Source organism: Opisthorchis viverrini (genome assembly GCF_000715545.1).
Source record: "Opisthorchis viverrini unplaced genomic scaffold opera_v5_100, whole genome shotgun sequence".
NCBI lineage: Eukaryota > Metazoa > Platyhelminthes > Trematoda > Opisthorchiida > Opisthorchiidae > Opisthorchis > Opisthorchis viverrini.
The window spans coordinates 1168640-1185141 of record NW_008751756.1 but is presented as its reverse complement, the minus strand read 5'-3'; the positions used below and the strand labels follow the sequence as shown (position 1 = coordinate 1185141).

At 44.7% G+C, this 16502-nt stretch overlaps 1 protein-coding gene across 1 annotated transcript in view; it reads right to left on the bottom strand.

Moving 5' to 3' along the window:
- Positions 1–3306, bottom strand: part of T265_13761 (hypothetical protein) — a gene marked incomplete at both ends in the record, with an annotated part of 7838 nt that extends 4532 nt beyond the window's left edge. Inside the window, 2 exons of the mRNA XM_009170378.1 lie at positions 1741–1898; positions 3027–3306. Coding sequence (XP_009168642.1) covers positions 1741–1898; positions 3027–3306 — 438 coding nt within the window. The remainder of the gene's footprint in view (positions 1–1740; positions 1899–3026) is intronic.
- Between the last annotated feature and the right edge of the window lie 13196 nt (positions 3307–16502).

Genomic DNA, 16502 nt, shown 5'->3' with positions numbered 1-16502 from the left:
TTCCAGGTGAGTCTCTCGAAAGAACCAAATTAGTTTGCAGATGAGTGTATATTCGCTAATTTCGTGCAATTTGGTTTCAAGTAGAACATAAGGTTGACGGAAACCCGGGGACTGCGCCTACCTGATGAGCCCCAAGAAGGGTCGTGGGCTGTCGATGGATTTTCAGCAACTTTATGAGTAGTACATTACAAATATACGAAAAAGCTGTTCTGTTCGTTTAAAGGCTATGAGTTCAGCACAATGGAGAACTACAATCTGGCAAAAAGTATGCTGAAGAGTTTGCAACCTTATGCGAAACCGAAGAAAATTAACGATGATAAACTAGACTGATGGACTACCGCAAAATCCTATGATTCAAGAAATTGTCGGTAAGTACCGAGAAAGTGTTCATGAAATAACATTAAAAAACCTCTGTTATTGTTATCATTGTTGTTGCGCAAGACTCATAGAGAAACTCAATAAGCTTTGTAAAATAAAGACCTTGTCCTAAAACTCCCTCGCTTATCAACCTCTCAAAGACCGGAGAGAGACGTCATAACCAAGATGCAAAACCAACTCTAACGACGATGTACTCTAAGGTGGCTGTTGTAAATCCAAAAAACAGACACTAGCGAGTTCAACTAAACTTAGTAATTCTGCTGTAAATCAAGGGCCAACTACAATATTTTCAGCCATTGAAAAGTCAGAGGTCACAGAAGGAATAGTCAAAGCATTGGAGATAAGTCCACTGATATGATACTCCTATGTGATAACGTACAGAATTGTAGTCAACAGCTTTCATGCAAGAGCGCTACTGACTGGACCGCAGAACACAACCGCGGAGAGTTCACCAAAGTTTATGAATATCTTGCGGATAAGATATTTGAGTAAAGTTTGTAAGCATAATGACTTGTCCTACCATTGATTTGGGTATTCATGAAATAAAGTACCAAGTGTAACCACTTGGTGTGTTCAAAAAGTTCTTCCGTGGAGCCACGCAATAAGAAATTCACAAGGATCAAAGGCTTTAACCTATTGAACTGCTTTGAGGTGATCTACGTGGGGATAACACGAGTAGACAGGATGCGACAGATCTGAAATAAGTACGCCACTGAAAGCGCTCGTTTTTGGCAACAGGCAGGTCGTCAGGACCAAGACTGTCGTCTGTGAACTGGGTAAATATGTCAAAAAATAAAGTGAGGACAAGGATCGCCGGAATCCCCCCGGCGTATAGTGCGCAAGTGGATGCAAATGTCTCCTGCATTCGCTGTCGTTCCCATAACGCTCCGTCGTGATTAAATTTACCTCGGTATGCCGCTCTAGCATAACCAGAAGTACGGTTGACGAAGGGTAACATCTTATTTATTTGTAGATTTTAGTACTTTAGGGCAATGCGGTCAAAAGTAGAATGAGTAGAGAAACACGGTCTCATGAGATGATTATAATTGACTGTTTTCTTGTAAAACCAAAAAGTGGTTTGAGGTGATTATCGGTAGTTAGTAAGAGTTGCGTAGGACTCACAGAGACAGTAAGACTACTTGTAAATCCCTATTCATTTTCGACCGCAGATGTAAGCATTGCTTGAAAATACAGGAAGGAGGACTTCTTTGGACAGGTTGCCAAAACCTAACCTGATACTTTTCAAAAAAGTATTAGGTTACGTTTTCCTAGATGAAAATGGTCGAAGACCGACAGTTGCCTATCATTGCGGGTTGGATTTGACTGATTACTAAAGGATAACCTGGGGAAAAACTTACGTACAAGATGCATACTGTGGCGTTTGATAGTACCCTTCTGACTATCCCACTCAACAGCCACCGCAAGAGCGAGGGCCTCATTCGGTATGAGCAGTGTATTACCGCCAGGGGTACGAAGTTTCCGTTTATCTAACTGTACCTCGTAGACAAGATCCTGTTCACCTGAATAAAAGGAGGAAGACAAATTGGGCTCAATGTGCTGAACAAAAATGTGACGCGTCGTTGAAGTCCTACAGGCCTCACTGGGGTTCATACTCTACTTATTTTGGGAAATGGTAAGAGCCAAAAGCCCACGAGCAGCACTATTAGCGAGGGAATCAAATGATCCCTCGAAAATTAGCCCTGCAGATATTGTATCCCCTCTGTTATGTGGATTAACTAGAAGAACCACATCCGCTCAAACGAGCAACGTGAATGCGCACGAAAATAATCTGAAATACCAGTGATACACGCGGACAAATTGGACTTCAACACAGATTGACCATTCCTGGAATTTGTGCTTGGGTCGCTTTACAATAATGGTGGTCTTAGTGAAACAGAGGAATGGGCAATTTGTTTAAATTATGAGAAGTAGGGAATGAAAGTGTTTCTGTGAATCATTGGATAAGCCGAATTGTCAGACAATCTTATTCTCACCAAAAAGTGTAGCTTTTGGCCATAGTTTACATGAGGACAGAGACAAGGAGAACAGATCCTGCTAAGGAATCTGTTAGCATAATCTGACCACCTAAACTGTTATATATGTACGGGGGGCTTTTGTCACGTTCAAGTAAGATCTAAAGATCTATTAGGCACATCCCAGTCAGAAAGGGCCTGCAAGAAAATCTGACTAGGTTCCCCGCAAACAGTTGCTGAGTTAGGTGTGACAGCGAAACGGCGTGATAATCCAAGCCAGCTACAAACAGCAGTTGAAACTAAAGCTTTTCCTGTCGGAAGTGAACCAAAGTGATCCAAAATTGCAGTCCGTAAGGAGGACCAGAGAGTAAAGAGAAAACACCATAAAAACCCATCTAATCCTACGGGAGTGTTACCTTTTAAGCTCTCCCCATCGCACCAAAATCACAGGATAGACTACTGGACTCTTAAACCAATCTAACTGTCGTGGACATGAAGTAACAGGTTCTGAAGATTCCTTCCCGCTAGATTTGCTTTCCACTGTTTCCTTTCAGATATGTTTCCTCCTGGAGGCTAGGTATGTCAGATTTAGTCATCACTATCTTCGATATCGACAATAACGAAAACATGAAGTCTTATGGAACAATAGAGTAGGCATTTGGAAGGACAGCGAACCTTCGGGGATAACTTGGGAAATCGTCACATTCTTGTAAAACTTCTTGATCGGAGCTGAAAGGCCCAGTGTAAATACCAAGCTCAAACGAACAAACCGGAAAATAGGTTCCTGAAGACGACGTTGGCGACAACATGGAAGTTGGTAAATGTAGGTGCTCGGCAACACTGCATTGCTATATCGATGTTGGCAGTTTCTTTCAATTTCAGATACGTGACTGACGGGATGAATGGAAGTGCAAAAAGGAGTTCTAGCTTCCGAAAGATTTCGCACACAAATGCTGTAAAATATTCGGAAAACGAATGACGTTCAGCTAAAGCTACACGAAAGAAAGTGGTGGGGAAAGTTCATCTATGCGTTCACAAAAGAACGCATTCTGTGAACATAAAAAGCGTTTCATGTCAGGAAAAAACACGAAATTCACTAACAATCTGCCATTCAGGGTTTCCAATAGTGGGAAAAATCCCTCTCCAAGTAGTTTTTGGTTGCCTCCAGATTGGTTTTCTTTCGCACCCGCTAGTATCTGTCCTTCAACTACCCTTGACATGGTGTCAGTTCACCGCCAACCTTGTGGTCCTGCTGCCGCCTGCAATCCCGTCAAATTAGCTTCGGTTTTGGTCATCCACAACAAATTGAATAGTATTGTTCCCGAACAGCCTTCTTTTTATTGAGGCGAGTCTGGGTTGTGTCGTTTAGCGGTTCCAGCTGAAGCTGGTGAGTCTGAAATAGAACGCGCTCAACCCTTTCAATGTTTGGTGAGTTTGTTCCAGGCTGTCCTTTCGATAATGTCTAGTCACAGTTGAATCCTTAATCTCGATGTTGCGTCCTATTTCGTCCGCCATGTTACTTATTTCAGAGCGTGATATGCCCCTTGTCAAAGTATTGAATTGACAACCTTAAACCAAGACGTCTGATTTGACTTATGTGAGTACCAGCTCGAAAAACACGGTACGGTTCGGCAGTACAAGTGCTGTCATGATGCCGCACGACTGTCCACAATGGTTAGGAAAGTGATTCGGCACATCATCCCAAAGCCATCGAAAGAGGATAGGCCCGAAAATCGAGTTTTGTGCACAAAACGTGATCTAAAGTCAGGCAGTTCGCCAAAGGGGATCAAAGGTTACTCGGCCACACACAACAGACAGTGCATGCATAACGTGTAAACACAAAAAAGTCCCATATCTATGGCATTTTGTTTACATCCATGCTCAGATGGCGCCATTACGGGGGATCTTTGACCTGGTTAACTACTAGAATCGATCTAGTTGCGGAACAGACGTTATGGTTATCTTACTAGATGCACCAGCTCTGACACAGCAGCTTCAACGCGTGCAGGTTGATAACAGAGCCGGACTAACTCACACATGGGTTCAAGAGCACTCTAGCTTCAAGGGGATCCCCAGTGTCACCTCCGCATAGACACTCAGGAATCCCTCCATCATTCAGTCGGAAACGAATTTGATCTCACTGACTCATCTGTGAAGTTACTTACAGCCGGAAACCTACATGCCTAAGGAAATCTTGAGGGCCAATAACTCGTCCAATGTAGTCATCGCATTTCGACATGATCAGTGTAGGCAAATTTCTAGACTTACTCCTTTTTATCAGTTTCAGTGACACTACCTTACTGCCTTCCACATCACCAACTAAAACGTTAGGGTCCGTCAGGGTAGATATAGTACGAAGCCATGCATTTAGGAAGCCTTTACACGAGAATCTACCGCAAGTCCCAACCTTCTGCACCAGCTACTTCACCTAAGCGTTACGGTCAAGCTTATGATTCTGTCACCATTACGACAGATGCTGCAATGCACCATGGTGAAAAGAAACCACCTGTCCGACGTCGACGCCGCTGGCTACCTCCCAACAAGGCGAACCAACACATCACAGCGGTGAGTGAGGTGCCAGTCCGTCCTCTTCACATATTACGTCACCGGCATGTGTTCCTTTGGCCGGTTGATTGAATCAACTGAAATATGACGTGGCTGTTACCTGTAGCGAAAACATTTATCTCCTGGACCTTAACACTCCACCAGCCAGCTTTTGATTATCCGGTGTTTCGGGGATCTGCGTACACCGCCATAATAGCTAGTTGCTTGTATGGCCTTTCTGGCAGCAATAAAACCTGTTGAGCCCATTCAGCATTCATTTGGTCGAGTCGGATGGCTTGGATTAACAGTTCCGAAAGTTGAGAGAACAGCCTCTTTCACTTGCTTTCGCTGTAGCTCCAAGCAATTTTCGTCATGCGCATGACTGTACGTTAACAGCAGTTTTCTTATCAGATCAGCTCGGTACTCTTGAGCTACTGAAAATCAACGAAGTGGAAGAGGAAAGCTGCTCTACTTTGGCAAGTGTAGTGCTGAAGGAAAGCGAAGTGATGGGCGGGCCCGCACGATAGCGTGACTGCAATTACTTTGCGTACAACAGACGGGACGATTAAACCCATTTTTCTCAGCTTCAGAAGTTTTATTTGTCAATACGTATGCTGATGCGACATAAACACCATTTATCGCGCCACCTTGCATTAATCCTGATTGAACCAGACAACCGCTCAGCGCAAAGTCAGCTGGAGTCCAGTCCAGTAAAGCCTTGAAGCCGAATGCAACTCAAACGTCACAGATACGATGAACCACTGCGTCAGAATAGCCAGATACCCTGAGAACGAAATGGGGGCTTTTGAGCTCGTTCTAAGCGGTCTGACGTGCACAACCAAGGTGGGTTTTGTATGTGCTTCGTAGACACAACATACATTGACAGAGGGAAAGCAAGGCTTTAACAACAATTTGACGCACAGTACGGACATTGACGGTCGCAGCGTGGATTAGATCTTTAGAAGCTAGTAGGTGATTACTTTGGTTCATTTGTATGAGCGGTAGTTTAAATACGGGACAACGCTGGAGGTGGATTGCACTGCATCCTTCGACGGATGGGGAGGTGTGGGGGAAGGTCGACGAGCGAACATATGCAAGGGAGAGTGATACATCCCGATTTCTCAGGGCGAAGAAGATTAAGCCGTTAAGTGTAACGAGCATCGTTTATGTTCGCATTATCGCATCGTATTAGCCATGGTCCGACGTTATTTTCAGCTTCTGTACGTCCCACCAAAGCGCGATTCATTCTATGCAGTGCCGTTTCGTTCTAGACTCCATCCGTAACAATTTGCTTGTGTAAGAACCGCTTGAACCGCTGCTGCGATTCAAGTTTCAGCGCAGACTAAAATTTCCCAGATACCACTGCACGCCGGAATCATTGGTTCCGAGCCTCCCAGACGTCTCCGGACAGATCTTTATAAAAACTGGAAACCTTGGTTTATTTTGTGATTATGAATCCCCTATTAGTACACGTATGCTCACCATCTTCGACGCATATGCAAACAAGACATCAGCTAAGATGTTAATCAGTTTATCCAAAAGCTTATATTCCTGGCCAAAGAATGCGATATCAAGGCGGTACCCACCATCGACCATGAAAGGGGAAGTGTACGCGATGTTATAATCAGATGGCTTGTTTTCTACCGTCAGAGGACTTCTGGATCGAACTAAACTCACCCTAGATGAAGTACATGAACTGGTTAGGTCATCGGATTTGGCTCGCTAACAAACTGAATCGTACCAGCATAACCAACCAATACCATATTCTACGGCTGCAGCGCCTTCACAAACATCTACGGTTAATCTGCGGCACTGCGTTCAAGAATTCTGCATCTCCTCGCCCGTTATTCAGTTATCGGATGTTATTTTTGCGGTCGTTCTAGGCATCCACGATCTACGTGTCCCGCAAGAGAAGCGATTTGTACACCCGTTATTCGTTATCGGATGTTATTTTTGCGGTCGTTCTAGGCATCCACGATCTAAGTGTCCCGCAAGAGAAGCGATTTGTACACCGTGTACCGGAACAGTACATTTCAAGCATGCTTATCAATACACATCTATAAAACATCACTCAAAATGCATAACTGATTCTATATTATCTTCTCTGTTTACTGCTGCACCCCGAAGATATTCGTCCAGCACGGCGACCAACTTTAACGGAATGTCGCTTCAAACCCTCATAGACATAGGAAGTTCGAGGAGTTATATATCTCCTTTGGTGATTCGTACACACCGCTGGAAGATATACGCTAACGATTATGTAATTATGTGCATACGCCAGCTGTTGTTAGTAACCAAAAATTACGACGATTGGATGGGTGTGCCAGGCGGCGCCTGCGACCCCATCGAAATCATCCCTTGATTGGTCAGAACACCAGCCAATCTGGATCAAGCATTCATAGCCCGGCACTTCTTGTCCACTTACGAGGATTCTGACACGACTCCGGTGAACATCCTGGGATAATCCCATATCAAGGAAGCAGGCCACCGGTGGCCAAAGGTAGCAGGTACGGGTGGCATGTTACGCTTGTCACCGGTGACTACGGTCGGCCTAATTGGCAACCAAAAAGTTATTGCAAAGTTTTTGGATTTTCAGAAATTTTTGGGACTAGTTGGAGCCGGATGGGGCTTACGATGCCGTTCTAAATAAGCTAAGACATATGTGCCGGCTAACTAACTGCGTCTCAGGGTACTCGGTCTGACCACCCGGCCTCACAGCACCTGAGTTATGATCGAACGCCGTACCCAATTACCAAACACGACGCGCTTACGAAGACATGCTGCATGGTCGAGGAATAGCAAGATAAATGTAAACTATAAATAGATTGAAATAATATCGCATCACTAATTTTGGTCGACCCACCCCGTGTTTTCGGTTTCCAGGGGTTAGACCAAAGATTTCCTTGAATCAATGTTGAATTGTTCCTTCTGAAATCCACTGTGGCAGTCGAGCGTGTGGCCACAGAGTAGACAGAAGCTAAGGTGGCAGGTATCAGTATACAACGGTTATATTAATCTTTATTAGCCTGGGCAAATCTACGCATGATATAGGTCTTTCAGCTCCATCTTTTGAGCAAGTTAGTTTGTCTGTGATGTCAGGGGCAAGGTAAGCACGAAGCATGTCCTGACTGACCGACACAGGTCGAAGTGGTTCACTGTTGAAGAAATAATTTTCATTATTGAAGGGCTCACCATGCTGGAGATCCTCTGGATTCAGCATCCAATTATCTATCCAAGGAAACATGCAAATGATTCATTTTACTCACCAGGATGATCTCTTCCAGGTTGCACATACCCAACACTCGTCTGTCAGTAGTCGGGTCAACAAATCGGAAAAAGCTGATGCTGACTACTCAGCAACACGTCTTCGTAGCTGAACGGCGAGATTAAGCGGCCCAAGAACACGCTTCGCCATTTTACTGAAAAATAGCTCATAGGGATACATGGGTCCATGAACACCCAAATAACTGACCAAACGCACGTGGTCTATCTACATTCGAAAAGCCTGTAAAAACACGCGTCTAACGCTTTTACCAATGTCAACGTTAATATAAAAATTGGGTGGGTAAATATTTGCATAGCGTTAAACTAATCAAAAAAACTTCCACAAGCGGAGATGTCCCTCAAACCCACGAGTGTAGCGGGTCGTGTGCAAAGTAGTGTCTAAACACTGCTCCTTCGCAGAGACCGGAATACTAAAGAAATATTCTATCCGTTACTGAAATCCCACACAATGCTGCCTCCAGAGTAAACAGTCCCGAGGGGATACTTCACAATTTCTGAAATTATAGTGCCTTTTTCTTTTCACTAAACCTCGATCTTGTTACGTAAAGCCTGCAGAAGCGGTTACCTGAGTGCATTTACTTTATACGGTCAGCGATCGTTTAAAAATGAACAAAAAGGGAAACGAGTCTGAGGGTGCGGAATTTTCCTTAACCAGTCTTAGTCCAGAACGCTGCATATCGAGTCGGTTGTGCACTCAAGCAAACCAGTTTAAAAGATGGCATTTCAGATGGGGCCCAGTATCCAACCTATCGTTGTTCCTTGTTTCCAGGAGGCTTCCGTGCAACAAATCATATACTTAGTCTGTATTGATGAACAAAATCAGTGGCAAGAATGCCACGGAACTTCGACACTATTTTCCTCTGGTGGCCACGTGGTCACTGTGTCAATACGGCTGTGATTATCTTCTTTCGTTTCCATAGGAAGCTGTCCCAAGTTATTGTGGCTTTTGACACAACACGCTGGGCGGAGCAGGAAACAAGTGACCGGCACAGAGACTGCAGCCCTGTCAGCAGTGCATAACGGAATACCATGGAATCTACGTGTAGTAACCGTATTTTCCTAAGCTGAGTTCTCGGTCCGAGCCTCCCAAGCTAGCGTCCGCGTCAAAACAACCACCAAAGGTGCACAAAGTCTATTAATACCCAAAACGAAGCCAAGAACAGTTGTACAGCGTTTCGCATATATAGCGCAGGCGATTAACATTTTGGAAGTTCTGACGCGTTCCGGATGCGCCATTGGCAAACGGCATTTGACAAATACTGGGTCACGATTGGCTGTTGGGTCCAGATTTCTGACCAATCAAATCTCGTCTGGATGCCGGCAAGTGGCCCAAATTATTGGGCAATCTCGTGCGGGTCAGGCTTATCGGCCATAGCAGCTCCTAAAGACGTGCGGTAAAGCGGGATCCGTGTGGATCCCTGTCGTATCCAACTGGTGGCTTCTGCCACATATTCACAGATCACAAGGAGTACTGCTTGCATAAATACCAAACTATTTGCGTTTCACAATCTGTGCTGACGAGTTGTTACGCCACAACCTCCTTGATCAACATAACAAAGTTGAAATCACCTTGAGTGAGAACCCATACCAGCGTTCTCTTTTTGCTAATCTACCATAGGATCGCAAGTCTATTATCACAAAATTACGGTGTGGTGACACCGACGATTAACGTTTCATTCGCTTTGAAGTTAGCTGTTTATTGGAAGAGGGTACAATGGAAAATTTTTATTTCAATCTGCAAGGCTCAATTATTGGTCACATAAATTTAAACTGCAAAAGAGACATAATAGTGTACTATAGCCACACCGAAAATTAGTCTACATATCAAAGCGCCCGCCTGTCACCACGATTGGATAAAATGTTTAAAGAAAATTCTCATTATGCTGTGGTTAGCTTTTTAAGACCGCTGAGTGCCTCTCAATGAGCTTCAGTCAGTGCAAATGGCATGCATGCTTTCGAAGCATGCATACCGTTTTGCCTAACCATCGGAGTGGCGCGCTTCCAGCTTATTGATCACCACATAAACACGCCTGAAAACTTAATATGCAGCTATATCTAGATCGTAAACGACACCATTCATGCGAATTACCAAACTGGGTGTGACCAGAATCCCATGTGTTTCTACTACGTAATAGAGAAATATATAAAGCATCATAGACTTCAAACAGATAAGCCTCCTTGGCTATGAAGTGTCTGAGGAAGTTATCAATGCAGGTCTCAAACAGCTGAGCCATGTTTGTCAGCTCATTCGTTCACATGATAAAGCATCATAGACTTCAAACAGATAAGCCTCCTTGGCTATGAAGTGTCTGAGGAAGTTATCAATGCAGGTCTCAAACAGCTGAGCCATGTTTGTCAGCTCATTCGTTCACATGAAGTCAAATCCCAGCGGAGTTACCAAGATGTTCGCCTACTGCTTGAAATGGATATCGTGCTTTTCTGACAAACTCATTTTCTTATCACAAGTTAAACTTCCTTCAGAAATTTGAAGAAAGAGGCAGAAAACTGTAAGGTCGTGGCAGTCGACTAGAATGTGCTCCTGGTTGTCGAGACAGATTTCTAAGACAGCCAATACCGGTCGTTGGCTTGTTCGCTGAGCTGGGCAATTTGGTTGCAAACGTTTCATCACCAATCGAGTTGACATCAGCAGTGCGTAGTTGTGCGTAGCGGTGGGTTAGTGGCTGTGCACAACCACTAAACCACGACCATCTACGCTACCTGAGCTACCGACCCGACATTCTCTAGGAAACAGCCAGTACTCATGTCTGGCTCAAAATGGCCTTCTTCAATAGAACATTTGACACTGAGCAAAAAGAATCACTGTTATTAACCAGGAAGCACACACCCATAGTCGAGTCCATCCGTAAGTTGGCCACTTAACTCTCCGAGAAAACCTAAAGCATAGCACTAGCCAAAGGTCGGTTTCCTTCACATACGGTGCGTCGCAGAAAGGTTATTTGAAAAACAATGAAACGAAATGATGGAAAACGAGATTCCCCGCTTTTGGCCACAATGGCAAATAAAATCCTGCAAAAGCCGATCTTCTTGCTGTTGCCTTATTCCGTGGCCGGCAACGTTAACTTAAAATTACGTTAGCATTCCTCGCGCCAAACCACCATTACTAGTATACACGCTTGTTGTTTCTAAAAACTTGCCGTTTTTCATGCAAGACGTAAAAGATAGTTTTCAAATGAACTGCTTGTGCAAACCATAAATGTACAAACCACCCCACTGTGCTTATCAAAGCGACCCGGAAATTCGAACAAATTAGCGTCGGTAACCCGTAACTGCTACCTTATTATTGCTGATGAGATTTCCTGTTTTTTGTTTGCCAATAAATGTCCATGTGAATTACTCTCTTTGTTTGATAGGATTGCAAGGTAACGCTCGGATTGAGGCTCTTCATTCACACCTGACGAACAGTTCAAACTTCTACATACTAGAGAGGTTCGAATCAGTCGAACAACTGCTTCTAAACCCCAGTAGAACAGGTATTTCGAAAGTCTCAACGGGATACTATGGAGCATAATCCAGCACAAGCTAAGGACGAGAGCTGGCTATGCATTGTGCATATTACTCTAAGCGCTGCCTTCTCTGCGTCACCATGAAACCCATTCCACATGAACGAATGTGTTGCTTAAACGCCGGTTACCCCGTGTTTGGGGCGGTTTCACTAATTCAGGACTTGTTTTGCTGAAACTACTCGACCGCACCTCTGAATATAAACTAATCTTTGGGAAAGTTCACCTTATAAACTATAATCCAGATAACGTCCATTTTCGTTTTCCAGGCGGATAGGAAGACATTATCTCCGCCTGCGATTATGCTCTTTTCGTTGACCACACATTTGTCACAGAGTTCGTATGGTCCACAACCACTTGATGCAGTGACGCTCATACGCCGCTTCCATCTTATTCGTGCGCGTCTACGCTCATTATCGTTGAAGGTAGTTTCCGTCAGACCTCAGTCCCAACCCCATGCCCGGGAGATGTAACTACACCCCAAGTGCACAAGACTCCTAAACTTCTGAGCCCACCAGACTCCAGCAGTTTACGTGACCTCAAATTAAAAAACGAAAAGGTTGACTCCACCTTTCATTGTCCTTGGATGAATTTTTGCAATCGAACTTCATTCAGGAATGGCGTTCAAGCCATCCCTTTCTGTAAACATAATTCAGCCTCGACACGCTCCGTGCATAGATGCCATGCCAACGTAAGGAAATCGAGGGCTTGTAAACTTTTAGTACCCCAGGCCTAGACGGGAGCTAGCCGGGATTCCGAAATGGGGTCGGATTCACGGGCATTCCCGTCAGTGACCCGGCGTCTCAACCAGCGGCTCGGGCTTTTCTACCAGGCCACTGATTACAGTGGTTCATTCCACTTTCAGGGCTGGTGATATGTAAGCCCTACCTAAAGAGATGTAGATCGTCAGTTCTCTCTGTTTCATTTGAACTAGTAGTTAATCCCGCTTTTCCAAAGAATATTTTCTTGTAGTAGCTCCATCTTAACCTGTGCATTATTTTATGGAATGCCTTTATTAATTCGCTATAAATTATTCATTTACAGTTGGTGTTAATCCACAAGCCAGAACGACAATTGGTGATAAATGCACTGCCAAAGCGACTACTCCCGGTCCATGAAATATGTTTTTAAACACCGCAACACATCACAGACTGGGTCAGTTTAAGTTACCAAACTGAGTTTTGCTTAACCGGACGTGAGTCCAAATCCGGGCGTCCCTCAAGCACAAGTGTGCATCAATACAAGCTCCATGGATGCTCTTGTACCCATAGATTCCCCAACTCCAGAGTGGGCAAATCAGTAAATGTGCATAAAACCCACGTTGGCACCAATAAAAGGGGACATGTTGAACAAGAGAACGAGCATCCAAGACGTGGGGACTCATTGAGTCTTGATGCGAAATCGCATCTTTCAACTAGTCATGTCAACTGCGGATAAAGTTTTATAACCGCTGAAGATTGTTATGCAAGCTGTCTGGGTGTTTCTCACGGAAAGAGACACATCGGGAAGTTGTCTTACAAGGCTTTATTGTAGACGTACCGAGAATGATCAGGGTTCCTGCAGTTTCGAAGGGTTGGGACTTCTCACATACTGAGGTTCACACGCAATGTGTAGTGCCTCCTCTCACAGACCGTTCGCTCGATTTCCACGTTTGTCACATTGTTGCGGGAAGAACTACCTCAGCTCAGCTGCATCATTTTGGTCGCCAAATACTGGACTTCACAACGCGGTGGTTGGGATCCTCCTCGAACAGTGACTGCCCTCTGGGACAGCGATTAAATGAGCATTTCACACTGAGGGCACTGGCGGCTTAAATAACTGAAGCCCATTAAACTCGTCAGTCTCTCGTTTTCGAGAGAAATAGCAGAGAAAGGATACAGTTTGTCAATTGCCGCTCTGTTCAAGAGCATCTCGGCGTCTGGTTCTTTTACACTGAGCTTGAAATAAGTGGAGAGCAGCCACGTATTGGGACTCGACCCTTCGAGGCTGTAAAGTCGTGCCATAGGTTATGGTATAGCCGAATTTCACAACCTTGAGTGCTTCAACTTTCAGTTGGCGAGCTGTTCGACGTGTTTGCCACCCGTGTGGATAGTGGGAAAAATGATGGGATGGTTTCCTGTCGTGTGTTTCTCCAGTTGTGAGTCGGACGCGACAGATGCATGCAGGCAGACACTGCACGAACAAGTATTAGTGGACGGCCACAAACCGCGTGGTCAACAAACAGCAGTACTGAGAACAGCTACTTAGGCTGTGTACTCAACAAAATTGAGTGGATGCATGGGCAGCACTTTGAATTCACAGGAATTACTAGGCTGGAATAAACCTTCCATAATCGCATCAGAGAATTTAAGGAAAAATGTAAGATGCTTAGTTCACCCTGTTACGACTATCTGCTTTTTAAGTTTGAGTCATGCGTGCCAATCCACGAAAAAAAACAAAGAAATCCGAATTCTGGAATCACGGTACTATTGCAAATATAATCATATACATATTCAACAAACCTCAACGGAGCCTCCTCTGCAGACACCTTAGGATTACAAAGTGGGGCGGCAGAATCACCAGCCTGAGGATAAACGCAGATCACTTCGCCTCAAAATCGATACCGTCACAACCAAACAGATATCTACGGCGAGCAACATCTAAAATCACAATGTCCGTCCAACGTCCATAAGAGTTATAAAAATAGTTCAGTGAAACAAGAAGGCTTCAGTTCATCTGGTCAAGGTGGATAATTATGGGGAGTAACTCTCACATGGGGATGGGAACGGGAGCCCATTGTTGGTAAGCTTTCTTCTACACACCCATCCAATCGGCACTTTTGCGGACCAACAACCAAACAGTCTCCTTCACTGACTGCTCCAAAGAATGCTGCTTTTCCTTGGCCATGGGGTCGAGTTATGTTATTTAGCTCACTTACGTCTCCCATGGTGTAGTCTTTCCTCCCTTGATCTTTAGACTCCACTAGGGCCCTTGGTCTCCTGTCAAACTGTTCATTGTCTTGGGTACAATGTAAACTCATTCAACAACTCTCAAGAAAGGCAAGAACATCAAGCGATTTCACCGCTTTTTGCCTCTCGTAGTCCCGTCAGCCGCCCCATTTGAGTCTCTCCCCACTTAAACATTATCACTTTACAGTTCCCATGTACCTTGCGAATCCAGTCACAAAGTCAATTTCACGCCTTCTCAGAACGTCCGCATGTGTGGTCTTTGCAGCAAACTTCTTTTAGTAGATCTCATCTCAATTTAAGCGAAACTTGTTTTCCTGGAAGTCCTTTCCTTTGTGAAATAAAACTTCGGAATCCTCCCACAAGCACGGACGAAAAGCAGACGACTGTGCAAAACTTGCCAACACAAGCTTCTTCAAACATAACACGAGTAAGTGTCGGGTTCCCCCGTAGGCAACCACAATGTGAGAAAAGGGCTACAGTGTACCCAGACTAGTTTCATAGTCAATAGGCTTGGGCTCGGCAAACATCTCTTTAGCAGCTTTCCGGGGGGGGCCCTGCAAGCGTTACCTCCTTTATACGTCCCGGTTGGATAACTCGTTATTCAAGAAGCAGACTGATGCAGGCTGCACAGCGTATCCGAGAGCATTTCAAAGAGGAGAAAATTGCAAATTCCAAGGTCCGTTGCCTTGCGACGCCGACATCCGTTTCTATATCATCCATAAGTGGAATATTCATACACAATATGAATGTTTGCCCATAGAAGCGTGAAAATCGGCAGTGTGCGGAACGACGTGCTCGCCAGAAATGGTGTATACTTAATTCCGGCGTGCTACAATTCGGCGACGCGGCACACGGAGTCATTCACGCAAGAGTAAAAGATGCGTGCGCCATGCAGTTGTGATCGACGAATATCAGCGCCAAAGCCATTTACGATATCAAAAATATTGGCTGATGTTTCAACATTACGTCCTAACTGAATTGCCTCACGAGAATTCGGGTCATATAATCTCAGTCTTACCTGATACTGGATTTAGACATTATATCAATGTTTCTGCGAACCTGAGGCACACCAGTTTTTGTCACTCTGTCACTCGTAGAACGGATACAACACCAGAAAGCCTTAAAAAAGGCGATGGCTACCCTCGTTCCGGTCACATCGTCAGCTTTTCATTACTGCGAGAGATGGGCTGCACGCGTCATGCATTCACACAGAGTAACACGAGCCTTGTGCTGCATGCTGTGCGCGCGCTCGGGCCAAGTTCCTTCAGCCAGAATGCAATGGCGATGCGATATGCATTTATGCATCCCCGGCAGATTTGAGTGTTCTCATCCAGCAGCCTGAGAATTATGCCCTTAACTACGGTGACATATAAAAGTACGACACACGTGTTACACCAGTTTTCATCACACTTTTCTGATACTCAGTGCAGTGAAATACCTGTGGCGTCAATGTGGTGAGTGACATATAAAGTACGACACACGTGTTACACCAGTTTTCATCACACTTTTCTGATACTCAGTGCAGTGAAATACCTGTGGCGTCAATGTTGTGACCAAGAAAATCCAGGCTAGTAACACCGAATAAGCATTTGTCAATGTTCAAACGTATGTTGTAAGTGGAAAAACGTTCAAACACTGCTCTGAGATGAGCTGCATGTTCAGTTGGGGAGGTGCTAGCGACTAAAACATCGTCAAGTTAGGCATACACAAACGGTAAGCCACGTAAAACCTCGTCCATGAAACGTTGAAACGTTTGGGCTGTATTTCGAAGACCAAAGGGCATACGCATTAATTCGAAAAAGGCAACCGGTGTTGTGATGGCTGCTCTGGGAATTTCATCCGGGGCTAAGGGT